This window comes from Setaria italica, chromosome IX (genome assembly GCF_000263155.2).
Source record: "Setaria italica strain Yugu1 chromosome IX, Setaria_italica_v2.0, whole genome shotgun sequence".
NCBI lineage: Eukaryota > Viridiplantae > Streptophyta > Magnoliopsida > Poales > Poaceae > Setaria > Setaria italica.
This window is the reverse complement of record NC_028458.1, coordinates 56,511,935-56,533,864: the sequence shown is the minus strand read 5'-3', so window position 1 is coordinate 56,533,864 and position 21,930 is coordinate 56,511,935. Positions and strand designations below refer to the sequence as shown.

Sequence of the window (21,930 nt, the reverse complement as noted above, 5' to 3'; positions counted from 1 at the left end):
GGAGGTTAAGGCGGTTTGAGAGAGTTGATGATGATCAATTGAGGCAGGTTAAGGCGGTTTGAGAGAGTTGATGATGATCAACAGGTAAGGGTAGGAAGGGAACTAGTGGTCTGATCCTTGAACTAGAGGATGTGATAACTGGGATCCGCAGGCGTAGGCGCTGAAGGGTTCCCACGTTTTACACCTACACCCTCGAGTTGAAGAAAAAGATCACAGCCAAGCCCTCGGACGAGGCGGACCTGGGGTCGGGCGGATAGGAGGGGTCGGGCGAGGCGGACTTAGGGTCGGCACTCACCTTCTTCCTGAAAGGAAAGCTTGGGGTCGGGAAGAGGCAGACTTGGGCGCGGAACTAAAGCTTCGAGCAAGGACTAAGGTTGGCGATGCTCCGGCAGCGGCGCTTCTTGCGGATCACAAGAGAGCTCTACGCAGCACAAGGGAGCACGCTGCTGGTGACTTGGATGAACTGAGAAGGAACTGGGAGATGAACTTTTCAAGAACTGGGTGGGTGGCGCTAGAAGCTTGAGCAGGGAGCTAGAGAAAGCTAAGGGCAGCAAAGGCGGAGGGAACTCCGGCGACGGGGGCATTCCTTTTATAGCTGCTGGCGCAGGGGAACGGAAACGTCGCGGAGAGAGAGAAGGGGAGCGGCGCGAAGGCCGGGGAGAAGCAATGGAGTGCTCTGCCGTGGCGGCGATTGAGCAAACCGGGCGGTGCTGCAGAACTCCGGGGGTGACGCCAGCGATCATTTCGCTACTCCGTCAGGGCGGCGTAGGCGCGGGTAGACCGGTGGTTGGGATTTGGCGGCGAGCGGGCGTCGTCGTGCGGGAGAGGTGATAGAAGCGACCGGTTAAACGGCGCTAGGATCGAGGGCGCACAGGTGGAAGAACAAGCGGACACGGCGCGATGGAGAGCGCGGAACAACAGATTGTCGGGCGGCTTCTGACAAAGCGGGGAAAAGGAACTGTCGCGGCCGCGGTCGGGGTTGGCGGTGGGGGAATCGTCGTGTAGCGACGACCGGGCGGCGCAACTGTTGCTGGAAGGGACGGAAAAGACGGGCGACATCGGTCTCCGGGGCCGGGATCTGGTATCGTGATGATGGGCGCGGGAGACGAGGTTCTGCAGAAAGGGGTGCAGAGGGCTTCCGCTGCTATTGGGGAAAAGAGGCGCGGGAACCCACTCTGTTGCTTGCCAGAGACAAAACTGAGCGGTGGCGTCGGAGAAGACGAGCCACGCGGCAGGAAGGCTCTGAGGCGGCCATGCAACTCGAGTGCGGCTGACGCGGGGGATCTGGAAAAAGGATCTCACGGTCCACCGGGGAAAAGATCGGACGGGTGAGGAAGATCAGCAGGATCCGATGGAGGGCTGAACTCGCCAGGGTCGGGAAAAAGGAACGAAGCGGTAGGGGTCGGATCTCAGGGGTCGGAACTGGCGGAAGACTGAGCACTTAGGTGCGGTCAACAGAACAACTGACTGAGGTTAAGGGCTGGAATCAAACCTTTAACTGGGAAAGATTAGGGGTCGGTCGCTACAAGTCTGCCCACATCTATTCTGCTAGCTGCTGCCTGAAATTAACCATAGATGCATGCTCATTTGCTTGACCAATGCGTGTGGAAGCATGATTGTAGCTTGGCCAATTAGTATCCTCTTATAAGAACTCATCACGCCCATCTTGTATGACCCAATTGTGAATAATGCAACAAGCACAAACAATATCTACTTGTGTTGGAAAAGGGAAGAATGGAGTTGCATCATCAAGAATTTTGAATCTCCTCTTCAGTGCCCCAAATCCCCGCTCTACAGTGATACGTAGCGATGAGTGCCTAAGGTTGAACAATTCCTTCTTGTTTTGCACTGGATTACTTCCCCATTCGTTTAAGTGGTACCGAACTCCACGAAAGGGAGGCAAAAATCCTGGTTTGGCTCCATATCCAGCATCCACTAGGTAGAATTTGCCTATCATCTGATAGATAGATTGATCATAATACTATAAGCAGGAATTTGTATGTAAAAGTTGAGAGTTTACTACTTTATTACCTTGTGGGACACGAAGGCCATGCTCACGTTCTAAAGCATCACGTAAAACTAGAGCATCATGTGCAGCCCCTTTCCAACCAGCCAACACATACGTGAACCGTAGACCAAGATCTACAGCTACTATTACATTTTGTGTGCAATAGGGTTTCCTACCACGAAAGGCATGCTCAATGTTCTTAGGAACATATGCTTTTACATGAGTATCATCAATAGCTCCGATACAATCCTAATTTTTTAAAAAAGGTAAAGATTAGGGACCACGTGAGGTTACAGTAATACAAAAGTCAAAACAAAATAGGGATAAGTCTCACACCTTAAAGTAAGGATCCCATCTGTTGTTCCCTGCAATTTTGCTTGGAATGTCCAAAGACGGGGGCCTAATAAGTTCCCCTCGCAGCTCTCCAATAGCACGGAATACTTTGTTGAAATAGCGGCTAACTGTTTCTCCGATCTATCAAAATTAGTTGCAACTAACCTATTCCTAAGGTTATGTCCCACTGTATTTAGAAACATACCCACCTGTTGCTCAACACACAAGTTACATGTATCTTGAAGCAAACCACGCTCTCTAAAAAGATTGCAAAACCGAAAGAACTTGCCTCTATTAAGTCTTAACATGTTCAAGCAAGTTGAGTCATCCTTCCAAACTTTGTTATTTAGATAATCTACTCTCATCCTATCCCTTGCCGCCATAGGCCCATAGGTAATACCAACCCTTCTTGTGCATTGTTTATGTTTTTCTAGACTGAATAATCATGGCCATCATTGACAATAGCATGTATGCAGCAGCAACACAAGTTACAATCTTGGTGCTCTTATCCATCTACAATACAAAAATGAAAGAAACACCTGTTCTTAGAGATCATTCAACCATGATGTCCAGCTACAAGATTATTTGTTCAATTCAACTATCACAAAACTATCAACCATGAGAATCCAAAGCAACATACAATACATATCAAGTATGGTGTATACCTTGGGAGAGCAGGGACTTGGCAGGGGCGGGAGCCTTCGGTAGCGACAGGAGCACTTGACAGGGGTGGCGCCGGTTAACGGAGGCGGCAGGCAGCCTCGGCAGGGACGGCAGCCGGCATGGGAGGCGGGCAGGGGAGGCGGCGTAGGGGAGACAGGCAGGGGAGGCGGCCTAGGGAGATAGGCAGGGGAGGCGGCGGGCAGGGGAAGCGGCGCTCGGCAGGGTCGTCGGCGGGTAGGGGAGGCGGTGGCGTTACGGACAGATATCAGGCGGCGGTGGGCCTTGAGAGGGGTGGCGGCGACCAGGGGAGGTGGCGGGTCTTGAGAGGGGAGGCGCCGCCCCGCAGGCTTGTCGGCGGGCAGGGGAGGCGGTGGCAACACGGACGGATCTCAAGCGACGGTGACGAGATCCATCCGGGACAGATGGTTCACCAGGTGAGAGAGAGGCGGAGGCAGTGGCTAGCATGGGAGGCGGCGACGGATGGAACGACGACAGTGGATGGAAAGGCGGCAGCAGTTGGAGGCGTCGGGGCGCTGGGCGTCAGGGGGAGACGCCGGGTCGCTGGGAGGTGGGGGTGTGAGAGGTGACGGAGGGTTGTCGTGCCCAGCGTCACGCGCGCGAACGGAACGGGTCCGCGCGATCCTAGCAAAAAAAAAGATGCGCCCAACCCGAATCTTAGGGGAATATACCCTACTGGGTTGGCTCCAACCCATACTCATTTTCAACCAAACAGGGGTTGAAGTCGAAGTGGGCAGAACCAAACCCTAAACGAACAGAAGCTTGTGGGACTTTTTCACGAACAGAAGCTTGTGGGACTTTTTCTTCCTTTTTGTTTTTTGATGACTCGCGAAAGCTGGAACGAAAGCACGTAGACGGGCCCTCCATGGTGTTATTTCGGCCCAACCACGTGGATGGGCTGTTGATTCATTCCGTGGTTTGTGTCAGAATTTCTATCCATCTTCTGAAAAAATTATACAACTAATCTTCCGACGTTTAAAATGGGTGCAAACTACAACGAATGGACATTGGACAAGATTGATGCCAGGGACCAGCGGTGCGAACGCGCGGACGAGATCCACTAACTTTAGGTCCACCACCATTGAGTCACTGCCACGTGGATCCAAGCACGATGGGATCCACATATACGTGACTCAAAGTTACCGGGCTAAAGTTTAGCTCGGAGGATGGATGCTAATTAAAAGTATTAATATAGATTAATGATAAAACTAATTATATAAATGAGTACTAATTCACCAGACAAATCCATAAACATGGCTAATGACAAAACTAATTGCATAAATGAGGGTTAGTTTAATATTTCTAATTACCATCTAAACATATGACGTGATTCGGACTAAACTTAGGATCCAAACACTCCCTTAGGGGGCGTTTGGTTCCTCGAGCTAAAGTTAGTCCATGTCACATCGAATATTCGGAGGCTAATTAGGAGGACTAAATATGAGTTAATTATAAAACTAATTGCACAGATGGAGGCTAAACGGCAAGACCAATCTATTAAGTCTAAGCAATCCACCATTAGCAAATGTTTACTGTAGCAGCACATTGTCAAATCATGAACTAATTAGGCTTAATAGATTCGTCTCGTCATTTAGCCTCCATCTGTGTAATGGGTTTTGTAAATAATCTACGTTTAATACTCCTAATTAGTATCTAAACATTCGATATGACAGATGCTAAAAATAAGCAGGTTGAAGTTTGGATACCCCATGCTAAACTTTAGCACCTATCAAATCGGATATTTGGATACTAATTAGGAGTATTAAATATAGTCTAATTACAAAACTAATTGCACAGATGGAGTTTAATTCGCGAGATGAATCTATTAAGTCTAATTAGTCCATGATTTGACAATGTGATGCTATAGTAACTATTTGCTAATGATGAATTAATTATCATTAATAGATTCGTCTCGCGAATTAGACTCCATCTGTGCAATTAGTTTTTTATAATTAGTTCATGTTTAGTCCTCCTAATTAGCATCCGAATATCCGATATGATCCTGCTAAAATTTAACCTCTGGTACCAAGCACCCATTAGAGCCTCTTCGAAACGCGCAGCCGGTCACGCACGTCTGCCCCGCGGCGGCTGTCAGGAGGGGGAAGGTGAGCGCGCAGCGTTTTGGAGGAAGGACACAGGCACAGAATCGTGGGGCGGGCTTCGGTTGCCCGCGCTTGGGAGCGCTGGAGGAAGGACGCGGCGTCGCTTTCGATGGTTTCATTTTCGGAGAATCTTCGTGGCAACGACACGAGTGTTGTGGCTGCGTCGTCAAGAAGCAGATCCCGATCTAGCTAGCCCTGGGCTCTCCCTTCGTCCTTCCTTTTACCTTTTGGCATCTCCAACCGGACTCTCACCTCACCTCCTACCTTTCTTTTGAGAGTTGACCGATCTCTCATCCCAACCCCATCTCTCACCCGCCCCATTGAACTCTCACACGTAGGAGCTCCTACTCGAGCTCTCATCCGACCACCAGCCCAACTGCCGTCACTTGCGCGCTGGCTCGGAAATCTCCGAGGCGGCTACCGCGGCAAGCCGGCGACGGTCGCCTCACAGGAGCTACTCTGTTGGAATGCGAGGCTGCTGGTGCCAGATCCCCTCCTTGCCGAGCCGCCGCTCACACCCTGCCTGCATGCGCCGCCCGCCCAGAGAGATCGATGAGAGGAAAGAGAGGGATTGATTTTGCTGCTGCTTGGTGCTGCTCCGTGTAGGGAGATGGGAGCAGAGAGACGGCTCCGTGCTCCGTGTAGTGCTGCTCCGAGCTCGAGCAGTTTTTCTTTATTTTGCCAAATTGCGTTTCTTTTCCAATACCAACTAGTATTTGATTTGGATCGGAATTAAAAATAGCTATAAATATAGTTCTTTTATAAATATCATTGACATATAAAATAGTAAGCTCGTGTTAGTTACAAAATATGAATAAAAAAATAGAGATGAGTGGAGATCAGTTGGAGCGCGCAGAAGGGAGCTGAAATGCTGATGAGAGATCCTCGATGCTGATGAGAGATCCTCGTATAGAGATGTTGGGGTCCAAATTTGAGAGATTGGTTGAAGAGTCTCTTTCTTTACAAGTCAAAATGATTGAAAAGGTTTTACACTCTTTCGAATTCGTTCAGTTGTGCGGGTTACATGATTTTCGTGTATATATCACACTCTAGCGCGCACCTAAATTATTAGGTAGGGTGCACAACTTCCGGCGACATTTCCTTCCATCATAGACATCTCCACTCTTTTATGCTATTATTACTACATGACAACATGAATTTGAAACGCGTACCTAAATGTTCTTCCATTAGCTAGGTGCAAGCGCAACACGTGTATGCATCAACTCACCTTTTTCTTTTATGGAACTCGACCATTTTAGTGTTGTGCTATACTTGAATCGTGCTTTAGAAAGAACCAAGGGTTTGGATAGTTAGCGTAGTTTTACGCCTCTACCAGTAGTTGTGCCTCCTCCCCCAATCCGATATTTTAATAAGTATTTATTGGAGTAAGATCTGTTCACATGGGTGTTGAGAACACGTACATGTGAGAATCTCACACGTAATTGTGTGTTATAAGAATTTTGATTTTTGGCAGCAGACATACCGATCCACGGTAATACAATTTGTCATTTTTTGTATTTCTTAACGTGGCCTACTTATATCCTCGTGGCATCTGCCGATTTCACTTTAATTAGCAAACAACCAATTACGTCTCTCGTCTCTAGTTTTCGAACTAGCCAGTGAGAAACATACTCTAATCGGGAACGGCACGATGCAATTTTAAATAGTATCAAGAAACTTCGCACGGTGTACCATTGTACTTCTCCGTCCATCATTTCAAGTAGATATCGAATACTTCTCTATCACTACATACCGGGCAGTAAACTGTCGGCGGCTTCCCCGTTGTAAGTGGGGTTGAAATTCCGATTTCCAACCATGATCCGTCTAGTCGCCTCATTTTTGTTGGCCGGATCAATAACTCGATCCCAAAGCCCTAAAACGAAAAATATCGTCAGACTAGACTACGGAAACCTTCTCCGAAGCCACATAAAAGATGAGAAAGGCTGAAAAGGGGTGGCCGTGCCAGCACAGTGACTTGTGCTGGATGGCAACCTATCAATACTACCGTACCGGTCGACAGCAGCAGGAGAGAGAGAGAGAAAGTTTACGCATCCTTCCAGGCTCCAGCCCTCGCTGCGCCTGCGCGGCGCGGAACGCCCCCAAAAGGCCACCCAGAACGCCCCCCAAAAAGCCGTCGGGGCGTAGCTTCTCTGGGGCCAGAAGGAAACAAAACGCGGCGAGGCGTCCCGCTGACGCGTGGGTCTCTACTCTTCTGGTAGAATAGTAGGCGACCCCTCCGGGCCCCACCTGACCTTACCCCCATCGCGGCTCGTCACCGCGCAGGCCGCCCAGGGCCAGGGGAGAGAGGAGGGGAGAGCGCCGCGCAGGCCGGGCGGGGGGCGCAGGGACCCAGAAAAAACCCTGACGGAAGCGAGACCCCAGGGTGCAGGGAATTCCAGGGTGCAGTTGCTCTTGCTCCGCCTCCTCCAGTCCCATCATATTTCCTCCCTCCCGACCCTCCTGTATTCTCCTCTCGCTCCCAAAACAAAGCCATCTCGTCTCGTCTCCGCGTCCTCTGCACTTCTCTGCTCCTCGCCCTCCGACCCGGTCACGGAGACGACAACGAAGACCCGAGGTAAGCAGTTCGGTCCTCGCTCCCCACGCCCCGTACGTCCTGCTCCTTTTCGTATCAATCTACTACTACTACTTGTGTCATACTAGTATGTTTTCTGTTTCGTTTCTTGATCTACTAGTGCTGGTATATACAGTTGTGCTTCCTTCCGGCCGTGGTTTTTGGGCCCTGGAAGTTGTAGAGCCCCGGCGAAATTTCCAAGTTTGTGACTCTGTCCGTGGGTTTTTGTTCAGCCGCATTCTTTGATTCTTCTCCCAGGCCATCGTCGCCGCCGCCGCCGCAACCCTGGTGTTTCCTGGCACGATTGCGATGTTTCATCGCCCGGGGCTCTCGGCATCCTCCATGACGCGTCCGTGTTCGTGCCCAGCGTCCAGGTCTCCCCGGTGATCGGCTACCGCAGCGCCCGCCGTCCAGGTCCGTGCTCGTTGGGTTTCTTGGGGCTCTGTTTCTGTGGTTTTCCCCTGCTCCGAGCGCGCTTTGCCGGGGTTTCTGTGCCGGATGGGGTCGGAGGCGGCGGCGGCGCCGGTTGAGATCAGTTCCGACGAGGAGGACGACGTGAAGGCGCCCGCCGCCGCTGCTGCTGGCAAGCGCAAGTCACCGGAAGGCGCCCTCGACTGGGCCGAGCAAATGGCCGAGAAAATGCTGGCCGAAGAGGACTTCGGTGTAAGCGGGGCGGGCCTGGTTGATCCAGCGGCCGTGCAGGAGTTGCTGGATTCTCTGATGGACGCGACGGGGATTGTGATGGGTGACAAGGAGAGTGCAGTGGTTGACAAGAACTCGAACTCCGTTCGTGATGGCGAAGACGAGGACAACGACGATGATTGCGTCATCCTTGACGGTGACCCTGATAAGCCGGTTGCCGTTGCGAAGGAGGAGGGACCCCGGCGAGATGCCGCTGAGGATGAACTGCAGATTGTTGCAGAGAAAGGAGAGGTAATTGCGCACTTGCTTACTGCCTTTATTTTGTTTGTTCGGTTCCGTTACGGTTTCACATTGTCGTCATCGGTGAGTCACCAGAGATTGAATCCAAAGTCAGGCGCGTACACCATTGTCGCTTACTTGGTTTAATGCCGGGAGCCTGCGACGGATTTGGACGGGGTTGGCGCCTCTTTACACGTTGTATTCTTGTTATGTAGTTAATGTATGAGGATCCATACCTCGCTAACAATGTATTCATTTTAGGAATGCAGCCATTGAACCAAAGTTTAATTTATTTCTTTTGTTCCCGGTAACATATATTTTGGTAGATTTTAACATTTGCATGGGTGCATAAGCCGTTAATAATGGCTAGTATTATTTACAAGGAACTAGTTAATGGCTAGCCTAATTCATCGACTAGCTCATCCAAAAAATTTAGGTTGAAGTTAGGCGATCTACTTATATGTTCGAATCTCATGCTGCCTCTGTGTTTTGCTGCACATTACATTATGAATGTCCGTAATGAGTTCCCCCCTATGATTTCTGATGAATTGCTACGCTTATGCATTCTCAGAGTTCCAACTTCAATAGACTGGCCTAACATTTGCATATTCCTTTTTTTCAGATAGCATGCAGGGATTTCCCTCATCCACGCCATCTATGTGCTACCTTGCCGTTCAGCACCAGTTCTCACGCGAGGCATTGCAATATGGTCAGTAGTTAATTTAGTCAATGTTTGCAATCTTAATCTATAGTCAATTTCTGCAACATGGACACATTTTTCATACATGTGCCTATTTCTTAAATGCAGTGCCACTGTTATGTCTGTGATTCTCCTGCTCCCTGTGCCTTCTGGGGCAAAGGCACCGCACATACTGATCACTGTCATGCTACCGATAAGGATGCAAAGTGGAAGAAACTTAGGCAATCATCCAAGAACAAAAGCCAGCCGTCGCCTAAACGAAGAAGTATCCACAATTTCTATCAGTCAAGCACAACAGGAGCATCATCACAGTCTTCTGCAAATGTGAACGGTTCTACTGGAAGATTTCCTATTCCAACAGTGCTAGCCCGAAATCAACAGGTTGATCCCTCTATTATGGCTCCATGGGATAGGGTGCAGGGTATGAGTCTGATGAGAGCACCATCTCCTATGCCAAGAGCTAGAATCCCGAGCTATGGGTCCAAAAGTGCTCCGGTTGCTCCTCCAGTTTACACACCCTCAAACTCTAACCATTTGCAACCTTCTGGTCCTAGTTATGTCCCGATGCAGCCAGCACAGCCTCATGCATTTCAGACAGCACAAGTTCCACCAGGAGATCGCGTTAGTGCTGGAACTTTTCAGAGTTACCAACCTCAACCTCATTCCGGTGCGCCAATTGGATTTCAGGGAGACCGATATCGACCACTATCATATCCTCAGCCTCCTCCAAACATGTTAGTTGGTACTGGAGTGCCACTCTCACGGTCTGCCTCAGTGGCCTCTCAGGGAACACAATACCAGCAAGTCCCACCAGCAGATGCAAGATTGAAGGAAAAGGAAAAACTTGCTAGTTTGGCACGTAAGCTGGGCGTATCTGATTATAATACCTACGAACCACTAGGTCAGCAGTCAGCGAGCACACCTCAATCTCTGCATCCTAGTCAGCTACTTGCTCAAGCTAAAGCAAGGCAATGGGTTCAAGCTAAGAAAAGCTATGTTGCAGCAACTCCACAAATGAGGTCTTCCAGTGGGCATAATTCGTCAAATCATGCATCTGGGGGTACTGTTCTTTCATCTGGTTCAATTCAGATCCAGCAGCCCTTGTGCCAATTGAATTCTCAGAGTAGTCGTACTCTGAGTGGAACCACTCCGAGTAATTTGCTTGATGGGAAGTAATCACCACCGTGGCCTCATCATTAGATTACTATCCTTTTTTACTATGTTTGTAGTCTTTTATATTAGAGATAGATAGATTATCAGACAAACTTCCTGGTAGTCTGTCTTAGGAGAGTAGAAAGGTCGCTCCTGTAATAGAGAGCTTGGACCCAGTGTAATGGCTTAATTAAAGCAGGGGATTAGTGATCAAAACTTGCATTGCCATGATGAAAAGAAAAGGGGAAAATGAAAGAAACAGAAAAGGAACTTGTGGCGTTCTCTTATTTGCCAACTATAATTTGCTCTGATTTTGCTTTTAACAATGAGATATTCGACCAGGTATTTGGTTTGGACAACTGCTGCAGTTAGCTTTCTTTGTTCAGGTCCCCTAAGTTTTAGTATCACTCTGTTCATTGCCGAACAACTGCAGATCTCAAAATTAAAGTTTTGTATCTCTATGTTAGCTGGTACGTTTTCTCGGCAACATCACCCTTTGACGTAAAATCTGGTGATATATCTTTGATGTTTAGTTGCTAGTTTTTGGAACCCATGCTCTACATGGAAGTTGGAGCACCCCTTGTACAAAGGTAAAACATGGCGAAACAGGTGCTCGTTCAATCGAGATGACCCCTGAGTAGTCCCATTTGGACCTATAGTGATGCTTGCTTGGTTCATGGTTTTGTACGTGCTTATAACAGTACAATGGTAATCCCTGTGGTTGTAATGAGATGTCAGCTTGCAGGAACAGATTACACAAGCTCAGGGGGTGTTTGGATACTAGGTGCTAAACTTTAGCAGTGTCACATCGGATGTTCGGATGCTAATTAGGAGGACTAAACATGAGCTAATTATAAAACTAATTGCAGAACCCTATGCTAATTCGTGAGACGAATCTATTAAGCCTAATTAATCCATTATTAACAAATGGTTACTGTAGCACCATATTGTCAAATTATGGACTAATTAGGCTTAATAGATTCATCTCGCGAATTAGACTCCATCTATATAATTAGTTTTGTAATTAGCCTATGTTTAATACTCCTAATTAGCATCCAAATATTCGATGTGATAGGTGCTAAATTTTAGCAGTGGGTATCCAAACGGAGCCTCAATCTTCATGCCTACCAGCACATCGCACAAGAAAGACACGGAGACGTTGATGTTTTCATACTTCACGAGCTTTTATACAATGGATGAAGCTATTACAACGAAAAGAAATACACCGAGATAGCTTGCAAGATAAAACTGACTGTACTAAGATTAAAATGAAAAAAAAAAGGACTTCGATTCTAATCGGATCAGACATGACATCCTCGTCTGCGTTGACCGTCGCAGCAGGTTCGTCCCCCTGGGGGTTGCTTGGAGAAGCGGGAACTCACAGCTGAAGCCTCAAACGTTTGCAGGTCTTGAAACTTGAGATTTCATCCTAGGTTCCTAAACTGAACATGACTAGCCTCCTTAAAGCTCGGTGACTCTATGTTACACTTTGAATTTACCTCAAAGTTCCACATCGAACAATAAAAAAGGCAATCAAATCTTGATTGTGATTTGAATCCAAAACATCAAGTCGACTCAAAATCAGAAGTCGACTCACAATCAGGAGTCGACTCACGATGAGAGTCGTACACAGGGGGTGTTTGTTTATTTAGTTCCTCCTAAAATTCCTGCCACATCGAATATTTAGATACTAATTAGGAGTATTAAATATAGATTAATTATAAAAAATAATTGCACAGATGTAGACTAATTTGCGAGACGAATCTATTAAGTTTAATTAGTCTATGATTTGACAATGTGATGCTACATTAAACATGCGCTAATGATGGATTAATTAGGTTTAATAGATTCGTCTCGTGAATTAGCCTCCTTCTGTGTAATTAGTTTTATAATTAGCTTATTAGTCCTCTTCATTAACCTTCGAATATTCGATATGATATGAATTTTAGTCGGACTAAGGATCCAAACATCCTGGAACATGAATCTGAGGTGCCGCACAAAGCCGGGACGGCGCGCCAGGAGCCCCGACCCCGAGGGGGCCGCCGGCTCGTCGATCTTAAGCCTTCTCGTCGCACTCGCCGTCCGGCTTGGCCATGCAGCCATCCGTGTCGCGTTGGCGTTTTTCCTTGAGCGGCATGACGTCGCCGCCAGAGGTGGTGTGCTCCTCCACGGTGGTCGCCGCCTCCACCAGCCGGCTCGCGGCCTCCTCCTCCTTCATGGCGGCGGGAGCAGAGGACGCAGCTGCGTCGTCGGCCATCGTGTCACGGTCTCTTTGTCGGAATTCGGAAACACAGGTCGGGGCTTTGCTATGCTGGCTGCGATCGCCTTCGGCTTTCTCGCTGCTGCTGGTTCGGCGCAGTTCGTCTGGTTTGGTGAGGAGAAAGGCGGCCGGGGCCTCGGCCCCTCTTTATTGCGCGGCCCGGTGGCCAGCTCGCTCGCTCGAGTCCGAGGAGGAAAGCAGTTTGATGGATCGATCGAGTCCGATTCGTTCGCCAGTCGCTGTCAGGATAGGGGCCTTGGGCTGCTTTGTAGGCTGGCTATACTACTCCTAGAGGCCCAACCAAGACACGGTGCAGCAATACAAAAGAAGCAGAGTCTACAGTGCACCGCGCATCAATGAATCGATTCAGAAATCAGAAACCAATTCCCTTCCTGTTCATCCTCCTCCTCTAGTTCTAGAGCTTATCTGCCTTCCCCAATTCCAATTCTCTGTTCTTCTATCTAAATTGCTTGCTAAGCTCCAGATCTCCCTCTCCCCTGAATTCTATCAGCTCCTATACTACTTGTATCAAGTAATGGGAGGAGGTTGCTAACAAAAGCCCAGCCCAATAACGCAGAGGGGTCAGGCTATGACGGCCCATCTTAAAAAATAGCACAGAGTCTAGGCTACGGCCCAAAGGACACCTATAAATAGGTATCGCCTCCCGTCCAACGCGAACCCTAGCGCCGCACCCGCACACTCCCGCCGCCGACGCCGCCCAGCTGCAGGAAGGAGGAGCAGCAGCAGGAGGAAGAAGAAAATGCCGGCGGGGCACGGGCTGCGGTCGCGGACCCGCGACCTGTTCGCGCGGCCGTTCCGCAAGAAGGGGTACATCCCGCTCACGACCTACCTCCGCACCTACAAGATCGGCGACTACGTCGACGTCAAGGTGAACGGCGCCGTGCACAAGGGCATGCCGCACAAGTTCTACCACGGCCGCACCGGCCGCGTCTGGAACGTCACCAAGCGCGCCATCGGCGTCGAGATCAACAAGCAGGTATGACGCCCGCAGCAGCTATCCTTCTATCCTTTGTTCTGTCCGCGGCCGGTTCGTTAGATCTGTGGTGATGCTGATGTGTAGTTTTAGCTTGGTAGTGCCTGTGAAACAATTTTGATGGAACGAAGGCCTAACGTTGTTTCCCCATACTGGAAATTCGCTTGTACTTGTGTTTGATAACCAGTGCGGTGGATTGTTATTAGACAGTTCAGTACTTCAGTATCGGTGATTGCTCAAGGAATTTGGAACTGCTACTTAAATAGAATCAAACATCTCATGTAGCTGTTGTAATATCTGTCCAATGACTGATATTTTGAGCGTGCTATGCTGTTCCTTTCAATGTTGGATTTGTATCCGTCAGCTTACAATAATTGTCCTTGGCATTTGGCAATCATCTGTGGTTAGTTTATTCTTTAGAGCTATCTGAATATCAGAACATACACTTCGTAAGTTTTAGTGTGGTGAAAATGTGTTAATCAATTGTTTTCTTAACATTGAAATGTTTGTGCAAGGACTGTTTGATTCTCCCTGTTTCCTTGCCCTAGGCCGAGCGCTTACCTCTTAAGACATGGGGTGGCGTGGTATTCCACGAGAAAAGGTTGTTGTGGCGCACGTTATACGTGTGATGGGCATACATCAAACCTATCATTCTGGCTTCCATTCTTTACTAGTAGTAGCAGTTAGGGAAGCCTGTTTGGATGATACATATATAAATTGTTTCTGCTGTTTTGTATGTTTCTTTACCTACTGCAAATTTGTTCAGTTCCATGGTTCAAATTGTCCGAGTTTGCTTTGCATAGTAAGAAATCACTCTCTCAAGATATGTAGTCTAATTTCTGTATGTTTACATGTGTATCTAAAATGGTATGCTCCATTATTTGCAAATTTGCATAGAGCTAGCATTGTTTGACTATAGACAGTGGTAATGTTGACCTCATTATGCTTGACTTCCATGCATCTGATTGGAGTGATCTGCTATGGTAATACTTGATTTAAACTTGTTTTGGTTGTTGTTAGGTTAATGGCCGCATCATCAGCAAGCGGATCCATGTCCGCGTGGAGCATGTGCAGCCGTCCCGTTGCACAGAGGAGTTCCGCCTGCGGAAAGCCAAGAACGACCAGCTCAAGGCAGATGCTAAGGCCCGTGGTGAGGTGATCAGCACCAAGAGGCAGCCTGTGGGTCCTAAGCCTGGTTTCATGGTCGAGGGTGCTATGCTCGAGACTGTCACTCCTATTCCTTATGACGTGGTCAATGATCTCAAGGGTGGTTACTAGGAATAATGCTTGTATCTTGAGCAGTTCAAGTGATTTAGCATCAATGCTTATCTGAATCTTTTTGGTACTGGCTAGTTCTTTTTTGTTCTCTGGTGTTTTGAAACCTATGTGGTTATTACTGGTTAACATTAAAGATTTTGCTATGGTTGATTGCATCCTGATATAACCCTTATGCCCTGATTGCTTTGTGTACATAGCTCCATTACTTATTTGAATATTCTTGGTACTGATTGTTTCTCTTTCGCTTGTTGGACTTACCGAGTTTGGTATGAAAACCTCCTATGTGGTTAGTGGTTTAAACGATGGTTTACCATGATTAGTTTCATAGTCTAATTGTGTGTCTACCATTATAGTCGTGTCTACATCTATGTATAATTTGGAGGTGGATTGAAGGTGCTGCAATCCCAGGCACTTTAAGATAGTGAGTGGGTTTGCCAAAAAATAGTATTTTGCTGAATGCATCTTGTTTTCTGTTTGGTCTAAACGATGTTTGGTTCAAGTAATTTTTGGCCCCAAGTCATTTGAATCCTATTTGAGTATTGATGTTTAGGGATGAAAAATAGTAGATTAACTTGTTTTGGGCGTTGAAATCACGGCCATTTCTTCAGATCTCTGTCGCGCACGCGCAGGATAACCGAGCAAGCAGGCTTCCAGTTGCGTACTTGCAGCTGCACAACGGACTAGGCTTATCATTGTTCTACCACTTCTCCCCCACGATAGCTTGGAAAGGTGGAAGTGTACGTCTTGCTTCCATTTCAAACGAAAGCAACAGCAACTACGAAATGCGAAGACGTTTTAAATATCGTACGTACACCTGGTACCGGTGATTTGTGAACCTGAATGAAACTTAAAAAATCTCATCCTGAAAAAACACAAGTAGCATATCCAGTTTGGGTTGAAGCCAAAGGATTGGGAGATTGAGGACGCTACAGCACCAGGTGGACGGGCCGACGGCGATGAGGATGAGGCAACAAGGGCGTGGATATTTCTCCACCGGGTTGCTCTCCCAGGCTCCCACGTTTCGTGCGAAGAAGAGGCGACGGGGACCCGCCCGATTTAGCCGCAATTAGCACCTCCCATTATATACGCTTTTTTCGGGGTCCATTTGCTATTTTCAGAATATTCAGACACGTATGCTGCAGCGGGCGGTGTTAGGTTCCAGAGAGCATGGCGCACGTCTCGCACGAGCCAGAAGAAACTGAGAGAGGAAAAATTTCTGGCTAAAACTACATCTCCAGCAAAAGCCAAATCTAACGTCCACCACGAACCGAGCCTTATCCTCCTCCTGCCCTGAGAAAGATAATGTGAGAGGAAAAGAAACAAAAGACGAAAATCCACTGAAGTGTCTAGAACTTTCATTCTGGCAGCTAGTACGGGGAACCTGTCAATTGCCATGTGATACTTTTGCACAATCCATGTGTCATGTATTGAATCAAGCAGGGGCCTCTGCCTGACATAATTCTCCACTGATTGAACAATATTTTTGCTATTATTTATGCATTTTCAACCACGAATATATAGACCCGCCCCTCTGCGATTTCTGTCAAAGCTCCCACCTCTGAATCCAAGCTTGGAAATTTATTCGTGTTTCTTTTTTGAAAAAAAAACAATTCATGTAAGTAGTACGTAGCTCCATCGCAGTCGTGACCCCGTGCTGTGCAAAGTCACGTAACGCAACAAGCAAGCTCAAGTTGCAAAAGATGAGTGATTCAGTGGTCTCCGTCTGGACCGTATGTGTTCAGAGCTGCAGGCATGTGACACCGTGTGAGAATTCAGAAAGCAAATTGCCCAGCCGACCAACCACGGTCGATGGTCCATGGCGAGCCATCCGTGATCGAGATCGAGCAGATCATATAAACGTAGCTACAGGAACCGGGCGGGGGTCGTGCACGGCCAAAACCGTCCAGCGTCCATGCCCTGCTCCGGGGAACACGCGTCGCGCATCGGGGAACCCTATCTCCACGCTGACAGCAACGTGGCCCGGCGCGCCGTCCGCGCCAAAACACGTCGCCGTCCACCCCCTCACGACGACGCTTCGAGGCCGGTTCACGCGTCCGCGGCCGCGGGAACCCCGCCGCCCATCGCCCATTTGCAGGCAGGCCGCAGGCTCTCTCTCCCCCACCTCCCGTCACCGCCTCACGTTCCGCTCACCGGCGCACACCGCGCCACGTCGCCCGCGCGCCCGTGCCCCTCCCCGGCCTTATTTAACCCCGCGGCGCGGGGGCTCCCCTCCGCTCCCCGGAACAATAATAACTCGATCCCAGTCCAGATCGTCGCAGCAGAGGAATCCCAGGGTCCCGGGCCGAATCCATTTCCAGTCTCTTCGGCCAAGATCCATTTCGTTCCTAGTTTTTTCTTTTCCTTGGTGATCTGATCTAGTCGCCCGTTCGCGTTCAATAATCCTAGCGGACATCTCATCTCGTCAGCCGTTACTGCGTATGATGGCGCTCAACCTTGCGCACCAGACCGGCGCGGCGGCGGCCGTGGCGGCGGCGGTACCGGCGGCGCCGCGCTCGGCGGTCGTCGCGGCGGCGGCCACCGTCGCGTCGCCCTCGACGGCGCCCTCCTCGGCACCCGCGCTCCAGGCGCAGACGCTGACGGTGGACCCGGCCCCGGTGCAGGCGACGGACTCGGTGAAGTCGGACCTCGCCATGGCGTGCCAGGCGCTGGTGGAGGCCGCGCCGGAGGCGGAGCACGCGGACGTGGCCGCCGAGCTGAAGAGCAAGGCCGGCGTGCCGGTGTTCGTGATGATGCCGCTCGACACGGTGCGCAAGGACGGCAACAGCCTCAACCGGCGGAGGGCGGTGGAGGCCAGCCTGGCGGCGCTCAAGAGCGCCGGCGTCGAGGGCATCATGGTGGACGTGTGGTGGGGTATCGCCGAGGCCGAGGGCCCCGGACAGTACAACTTCAACGGCTACATGGAGCTCATGGAGATGGCCAGGAAGAACGGGCTCAAGGTGCAGGCCGTCATGTCCTTCCACCAGTGCGGCGGCAACGTCGGCGACTCAGTCACGTACGTCCACTACCTCCTCCTCCATCTCTAATCTCTTTGCCTGCTTTACCAATTACCAGTGTTGCTGTCCTTGGCGTACGTTCTCTGAATTAGAGTTAAATTTCCCGGCATTAATTTGACATATGTTGAGCTGATCAACATCAGTATTCTGAAGCTCTGCTGTTGGGTGTCTGATCTGATCTTCACATTGTTTCACGGATCTCCTGCCTGCCGTTGGTGTTTTGACGTCCATTAGATTGCACGGATCTCCTGCCTGCCGTTGGTGTTTTGACGTTATTGGAACTGTCCAAGTCATCGGGCCCTTTACGTCTCAAAAAGATCCGCACTTTTTTTTTTACTGAACTTTACGCTGAGAGCCTGAAAAAAATGCATCGATTTTGAGCCTGAAAATTGTCCCGTGGTTCAGAACCGCAAGTTGACCTTTCGGATAGCCTGAAAAAAAATTCGTCCTTTCCTCGTTGGGCGGTGGCGTCTGGCGTAGTTCCCCGTCTTCCTGCCGACGCCCGACGCTACACGTGACTTTGCCACGAGATCCGTGATCAGAAGTTCAGAGCCCATGCCTGAAGCAATGCTTTTTTTAGTTTCCTGCCATGTGATCCTGCCTAGGTCCATGTAGATTCTTAATGCCCATTTCAAGTAAGTTGGAGGTGCTTCAGTTTATGCGTAAAAAATTAGGGACATGATCTTTTGAAACGTTAATGAATGTTTAGGACACCTGATGTGAGGTCACTGTATGATAACTGACCCTGACGAGGTTGCTATTGTGTGTTGTTGCAGCATACCACTTCCGAAATGGGTTTTGGAGGAGATGGACAAGGACCAGGACCTGGCCTACACCGACCGGAGCGGGCGCCGGAATTACGAGTACGTCTCGCTGGGCTGCGACGCGCTGCCCGTGCTCAAGGGCCGCACCCCCATCCAGTGCTACGCCGACTTCATGCGCGCCTTCCGCGACCACTTCGCCACCTACATGGGCAACACCATCGTCGAGATCCAGGTCGGCATGGGCCCCGCCGGCGAGCTCCGCTACCCGTCCTACCCGGAGAGCAACGGCACCTGGTCCTTCCCTGGCATCGGCGAGTTCCAGTGCTACGACAGGGTATGCTCTTCAGCTCCGTTCGTCTTCTCTGTTGTTCTCATTGACAAAAGAGAACAGCATCCTTCGAGTGTAATTTCATCAGTATCTGTTGCTGACGTGAACGTGTCCTTTGGTGTGCAGTACATGCTGAGCAGCTTGAAGGCGGCGGCTGAGGCCGTGGGCAAGCCGGAGTGGGGCAACGCCGGACCGGGCGACTCCGGCAGCTACAAGGACTGGCCGGAGGACACGCCCTTCTTCCGGCGCGAGGGCGGGTGGAACACGGAGTACGGGCAGTTCTTCATGAGCTGGTACTCGCAGATGCTCCTGGAGCACGGCGAGCGCATCCTCTCGGCGGCGACGGGCGTGTTCACGGCGTCGCCGGGGGTGAAGATCTCGGTGAAGGTCGCCGGGATCCACTGGCACTACGGCACCCGGTCCCACGCGGCGGAGCTGACGGCGGGGTACTACAACACCCGGCACCACGACGGGTACCAGCCGATCGCGCGGATGCTGGGGCGCCACGGCGCAGTGCTCAACTTCACGTGCGTGGAGATGCGGGACCACGAGCAGCCGCAGGACGCGCAGTGCCGTCCCGAGGCGCTGGTGCAGCAGGTGGCGTTGGCGGCGCGGGACGCCGGCGTGGGGCTCGCCGGGGAGAACGCGCTGCCCCGGTACGACGAGACGGCGCACGACCAGGTGGTGGCGACGGCGGCGGAGAAGGCCGAGGAGGAGCGGATGGTGGCGTTCACGTACCTCCGCATGGGGCCCGACCTGTTCCAGCCCGACAACTGGCGCCGCTTCGCCGCGTTCGTGAAGCGCATGTCCGGCGCCGGGAAGCGGGACATGTGCAGGGAGCAGGTGGAGCGGGAGGCCTCCGGCGTCGCCCACGCCACCCAGCCGCTCGTGCAGGAGGCCGCCGTCGCGCTCACCAACTAATCGACCGGGGCGTCGCGTTCCCCCGCGGCTTGGCTTGTTCGATCTCTAGACGGTGATACACCATACTGCTACGTACTAGTAGTACGATTCGTAAGCTGCGCTGATCGGCCATGCCGATTTGGCGCGTGTACCGCTGGAAAGTGTAAGAAGGGAAAGGAAGCTGCGAGGTTAGGGGTGGGTGACTGGGCATGGCACGTAGTTGCCATGTTCGAAGCTTAGCAGGGAGATTTGAGTCTGATGCTCTTCTGCTGCTGTTAATAACCTACGAAAATGTATGGATAAACCCATGATTTGTACTGCTATGATATCAAGAAAAAGAACAATTTTCATCAACTGCTTGCTGCTCGATCGGGCGCTTGATCGGCGTGTCGTCTGGCCATTGTCGTGCTTCAGATTTCAGAAGGTGCCGGCGGTCACGCGCAATGGTTTGCGCTCTCTGTTTCTGAAACACAACCGCTGACTAAGTCTGTTTCTCTAAACTTTAGAGTTAAAATTGCTGTAGTGGCTAAACTTACTTTAGTCATGGCTGTTTAGTGGCTATGGCTGTTTAGTGGCTAAACTTTAGTTATAGCTATTTGATTTCATGGGTTAAACATTGCTGTCTTTGCTTCTCTAAACTTTAGAGTTAAAAGTTGCTAAAGTCATAGTTGTTGATTCCATGGGTTAAACGTTGCTAAACTTAACCATGGCTATTTGATTCCATGGGTCAAATATTTAATGAGATGGGTTAAACATTTAATGAGATGGACAATGATCTATTTGTAATCATAGCTATTTGATTCCATGGGTTAAACATTTAATGAGATGGACAATGATCTATTTGCCCTTGAGAGAGAGGTATAGTCATGGATGTTTAATTCCATGGGTTAAACATTCAATGAGGTGGACAATGACCTATTTGCTCTTAACGAGAGAGGGGGGTATCCAGACAAGCAGCAAAAGGTGTCACCCCACCTTTTGACAAGATTTAACCAAAAGGTTGCTTATGGGCTAAAGTTTAGCAACCAAGGTTAGCAAGGGTGTGGCAAATTTGAAACTAAATGGGACTAAACTTTAGTTGCTAAAGTTTAACAAGGTGAAACCAAACACCCTTTCGACTGCAGTAAGTGGCCGATGATGTAGCCGTGGAGCATATTCCAGGCAAAGCTCATGACGCCATACGAGTAGTCCCCGGTCCCCGCGGCTGCCGCTTCGCCTAACCTGGGTCTTCCTCTTGGGCGACTTACATTCTCTCTGAGACGTTGATGGGCTCACTTTGCAGTCGTGGTCCATTATATATAATATCTAAAGAGAGCCCATTGACACCAAATGCGCAGGAGATGACTTCATTTTCAGAATGCCAGTGCCTCACAAAATTTGCCATCTGGTACGATGAATGAACTCACTGTTGCAGCAAACTGTGTTTTCATGCTAGCTCCTGTGACAATTCATGCATCTCGTGTCAATTCTCCATATAGGCCAGACAATTTTTTGACTAGTACCAGATAACAACTATTACAGGTGCATGGATTGCTGGAAAACAAACTCTGCAGGGAAGTAGGTAGGGAGACTAGCAATTGACTAAACTGCAGTCATGAGTTAGAGCCTGTCTGGTTACTCAGATTTTAGTCCACTCATTTTTATACCTTTAGTCCTTAAAATACTAAATAGGTGGACTATTTAGTCCTCTAGGAGTGGACTAAAGAGTCTTGGAGCACTTCTGCCCCTCGTTTATTACCATTCCTCCTGCCCGACTCCCTCCGCTAGCCTTCCTCCCGCCGCCCTCCTGCCCGCCGTCGCCCTCTGCACCCTCGTCTTCATAAATTATTCAGTACTAAGCAGAGCGTTAGAACTCAGAAGCTTCTCTGCACCCATACCAAAATTAACTCGACCTGGCTGGTCGTATTCACACGACTCGACCTG

General features: G+C 49.8%; 3 protein-coding genes across 3 annotated transcripts; all 3 read left to right on the top strand.

The window, feature by feature from the left end:
- Positions 1–7,500: 7,500 nt before the first annotated feature.
- On the top strand, positions 7,501–10,739 carry LOC101779203. Its single transcript, XM_004985695.3, has 4 exons — positions 7,501–7,699; positions 7,955–8,629; positions 9,240–9,326; positions 9,426–10,739. The coding sequence occupies exons 2-4, from the start codon at positions 8,195–8,197 to the stop codon at positions 10,491–10,493; spliced, it is 1,590 nt and encodes a 529-aa protein (XP_004985752.1). The 5' UTR covers positions 7,501–7,699; positions 7,955–8,194; the 3' UTR covers positions 10,494–10,739.
- Positions 10,740–13,407: 2,668 nt separating this feature from the next.
- On the top strand, positions 13,408–15,181 carry LOC101778797 (60S ribosomal protein L21-2). Its single transcript, XM_004985694.4, has 2 exons — positions 13,408–13,726; positions 14,744–15,181. The coding sequence occupies exons 1-2, from the start codon at positions 13,490–13,492 to the stop codon at positions 14,999–15,001; spliced, it is 495 nt and encodes a 164-aa protein (XP_004985751.1). The 5' UTR covers positions 13,408–13,489; the 3' UTR covers positions 15,002–15,181.
- Positions 15,182–17,218: 2,037 nt separating this feature from the next.
- LOC101778130 (beta-amylase 2, chloroplastic) lies at positions 17,219–20,361 on the top strand. The gene is made up of 3 exons (XM_004985693.3): positions 17,219–18,014; positions 18,792–19,113; positions 19,234–20,361. The coding sequence occupies exons 1-3, from the start codon at positions 17,440–17,442 to the stop codon at positions 20,026–20,028; spliced, it is 1,692 nt and encodes a 563-aa protein (XP_004985750.1). The 5' UTR covers positions 17,219–17,439; the 3' UTR covers positions 20,029–20,361.
- Positions 20,362–21,930: the final 1,569 nt, after the last annotated feature.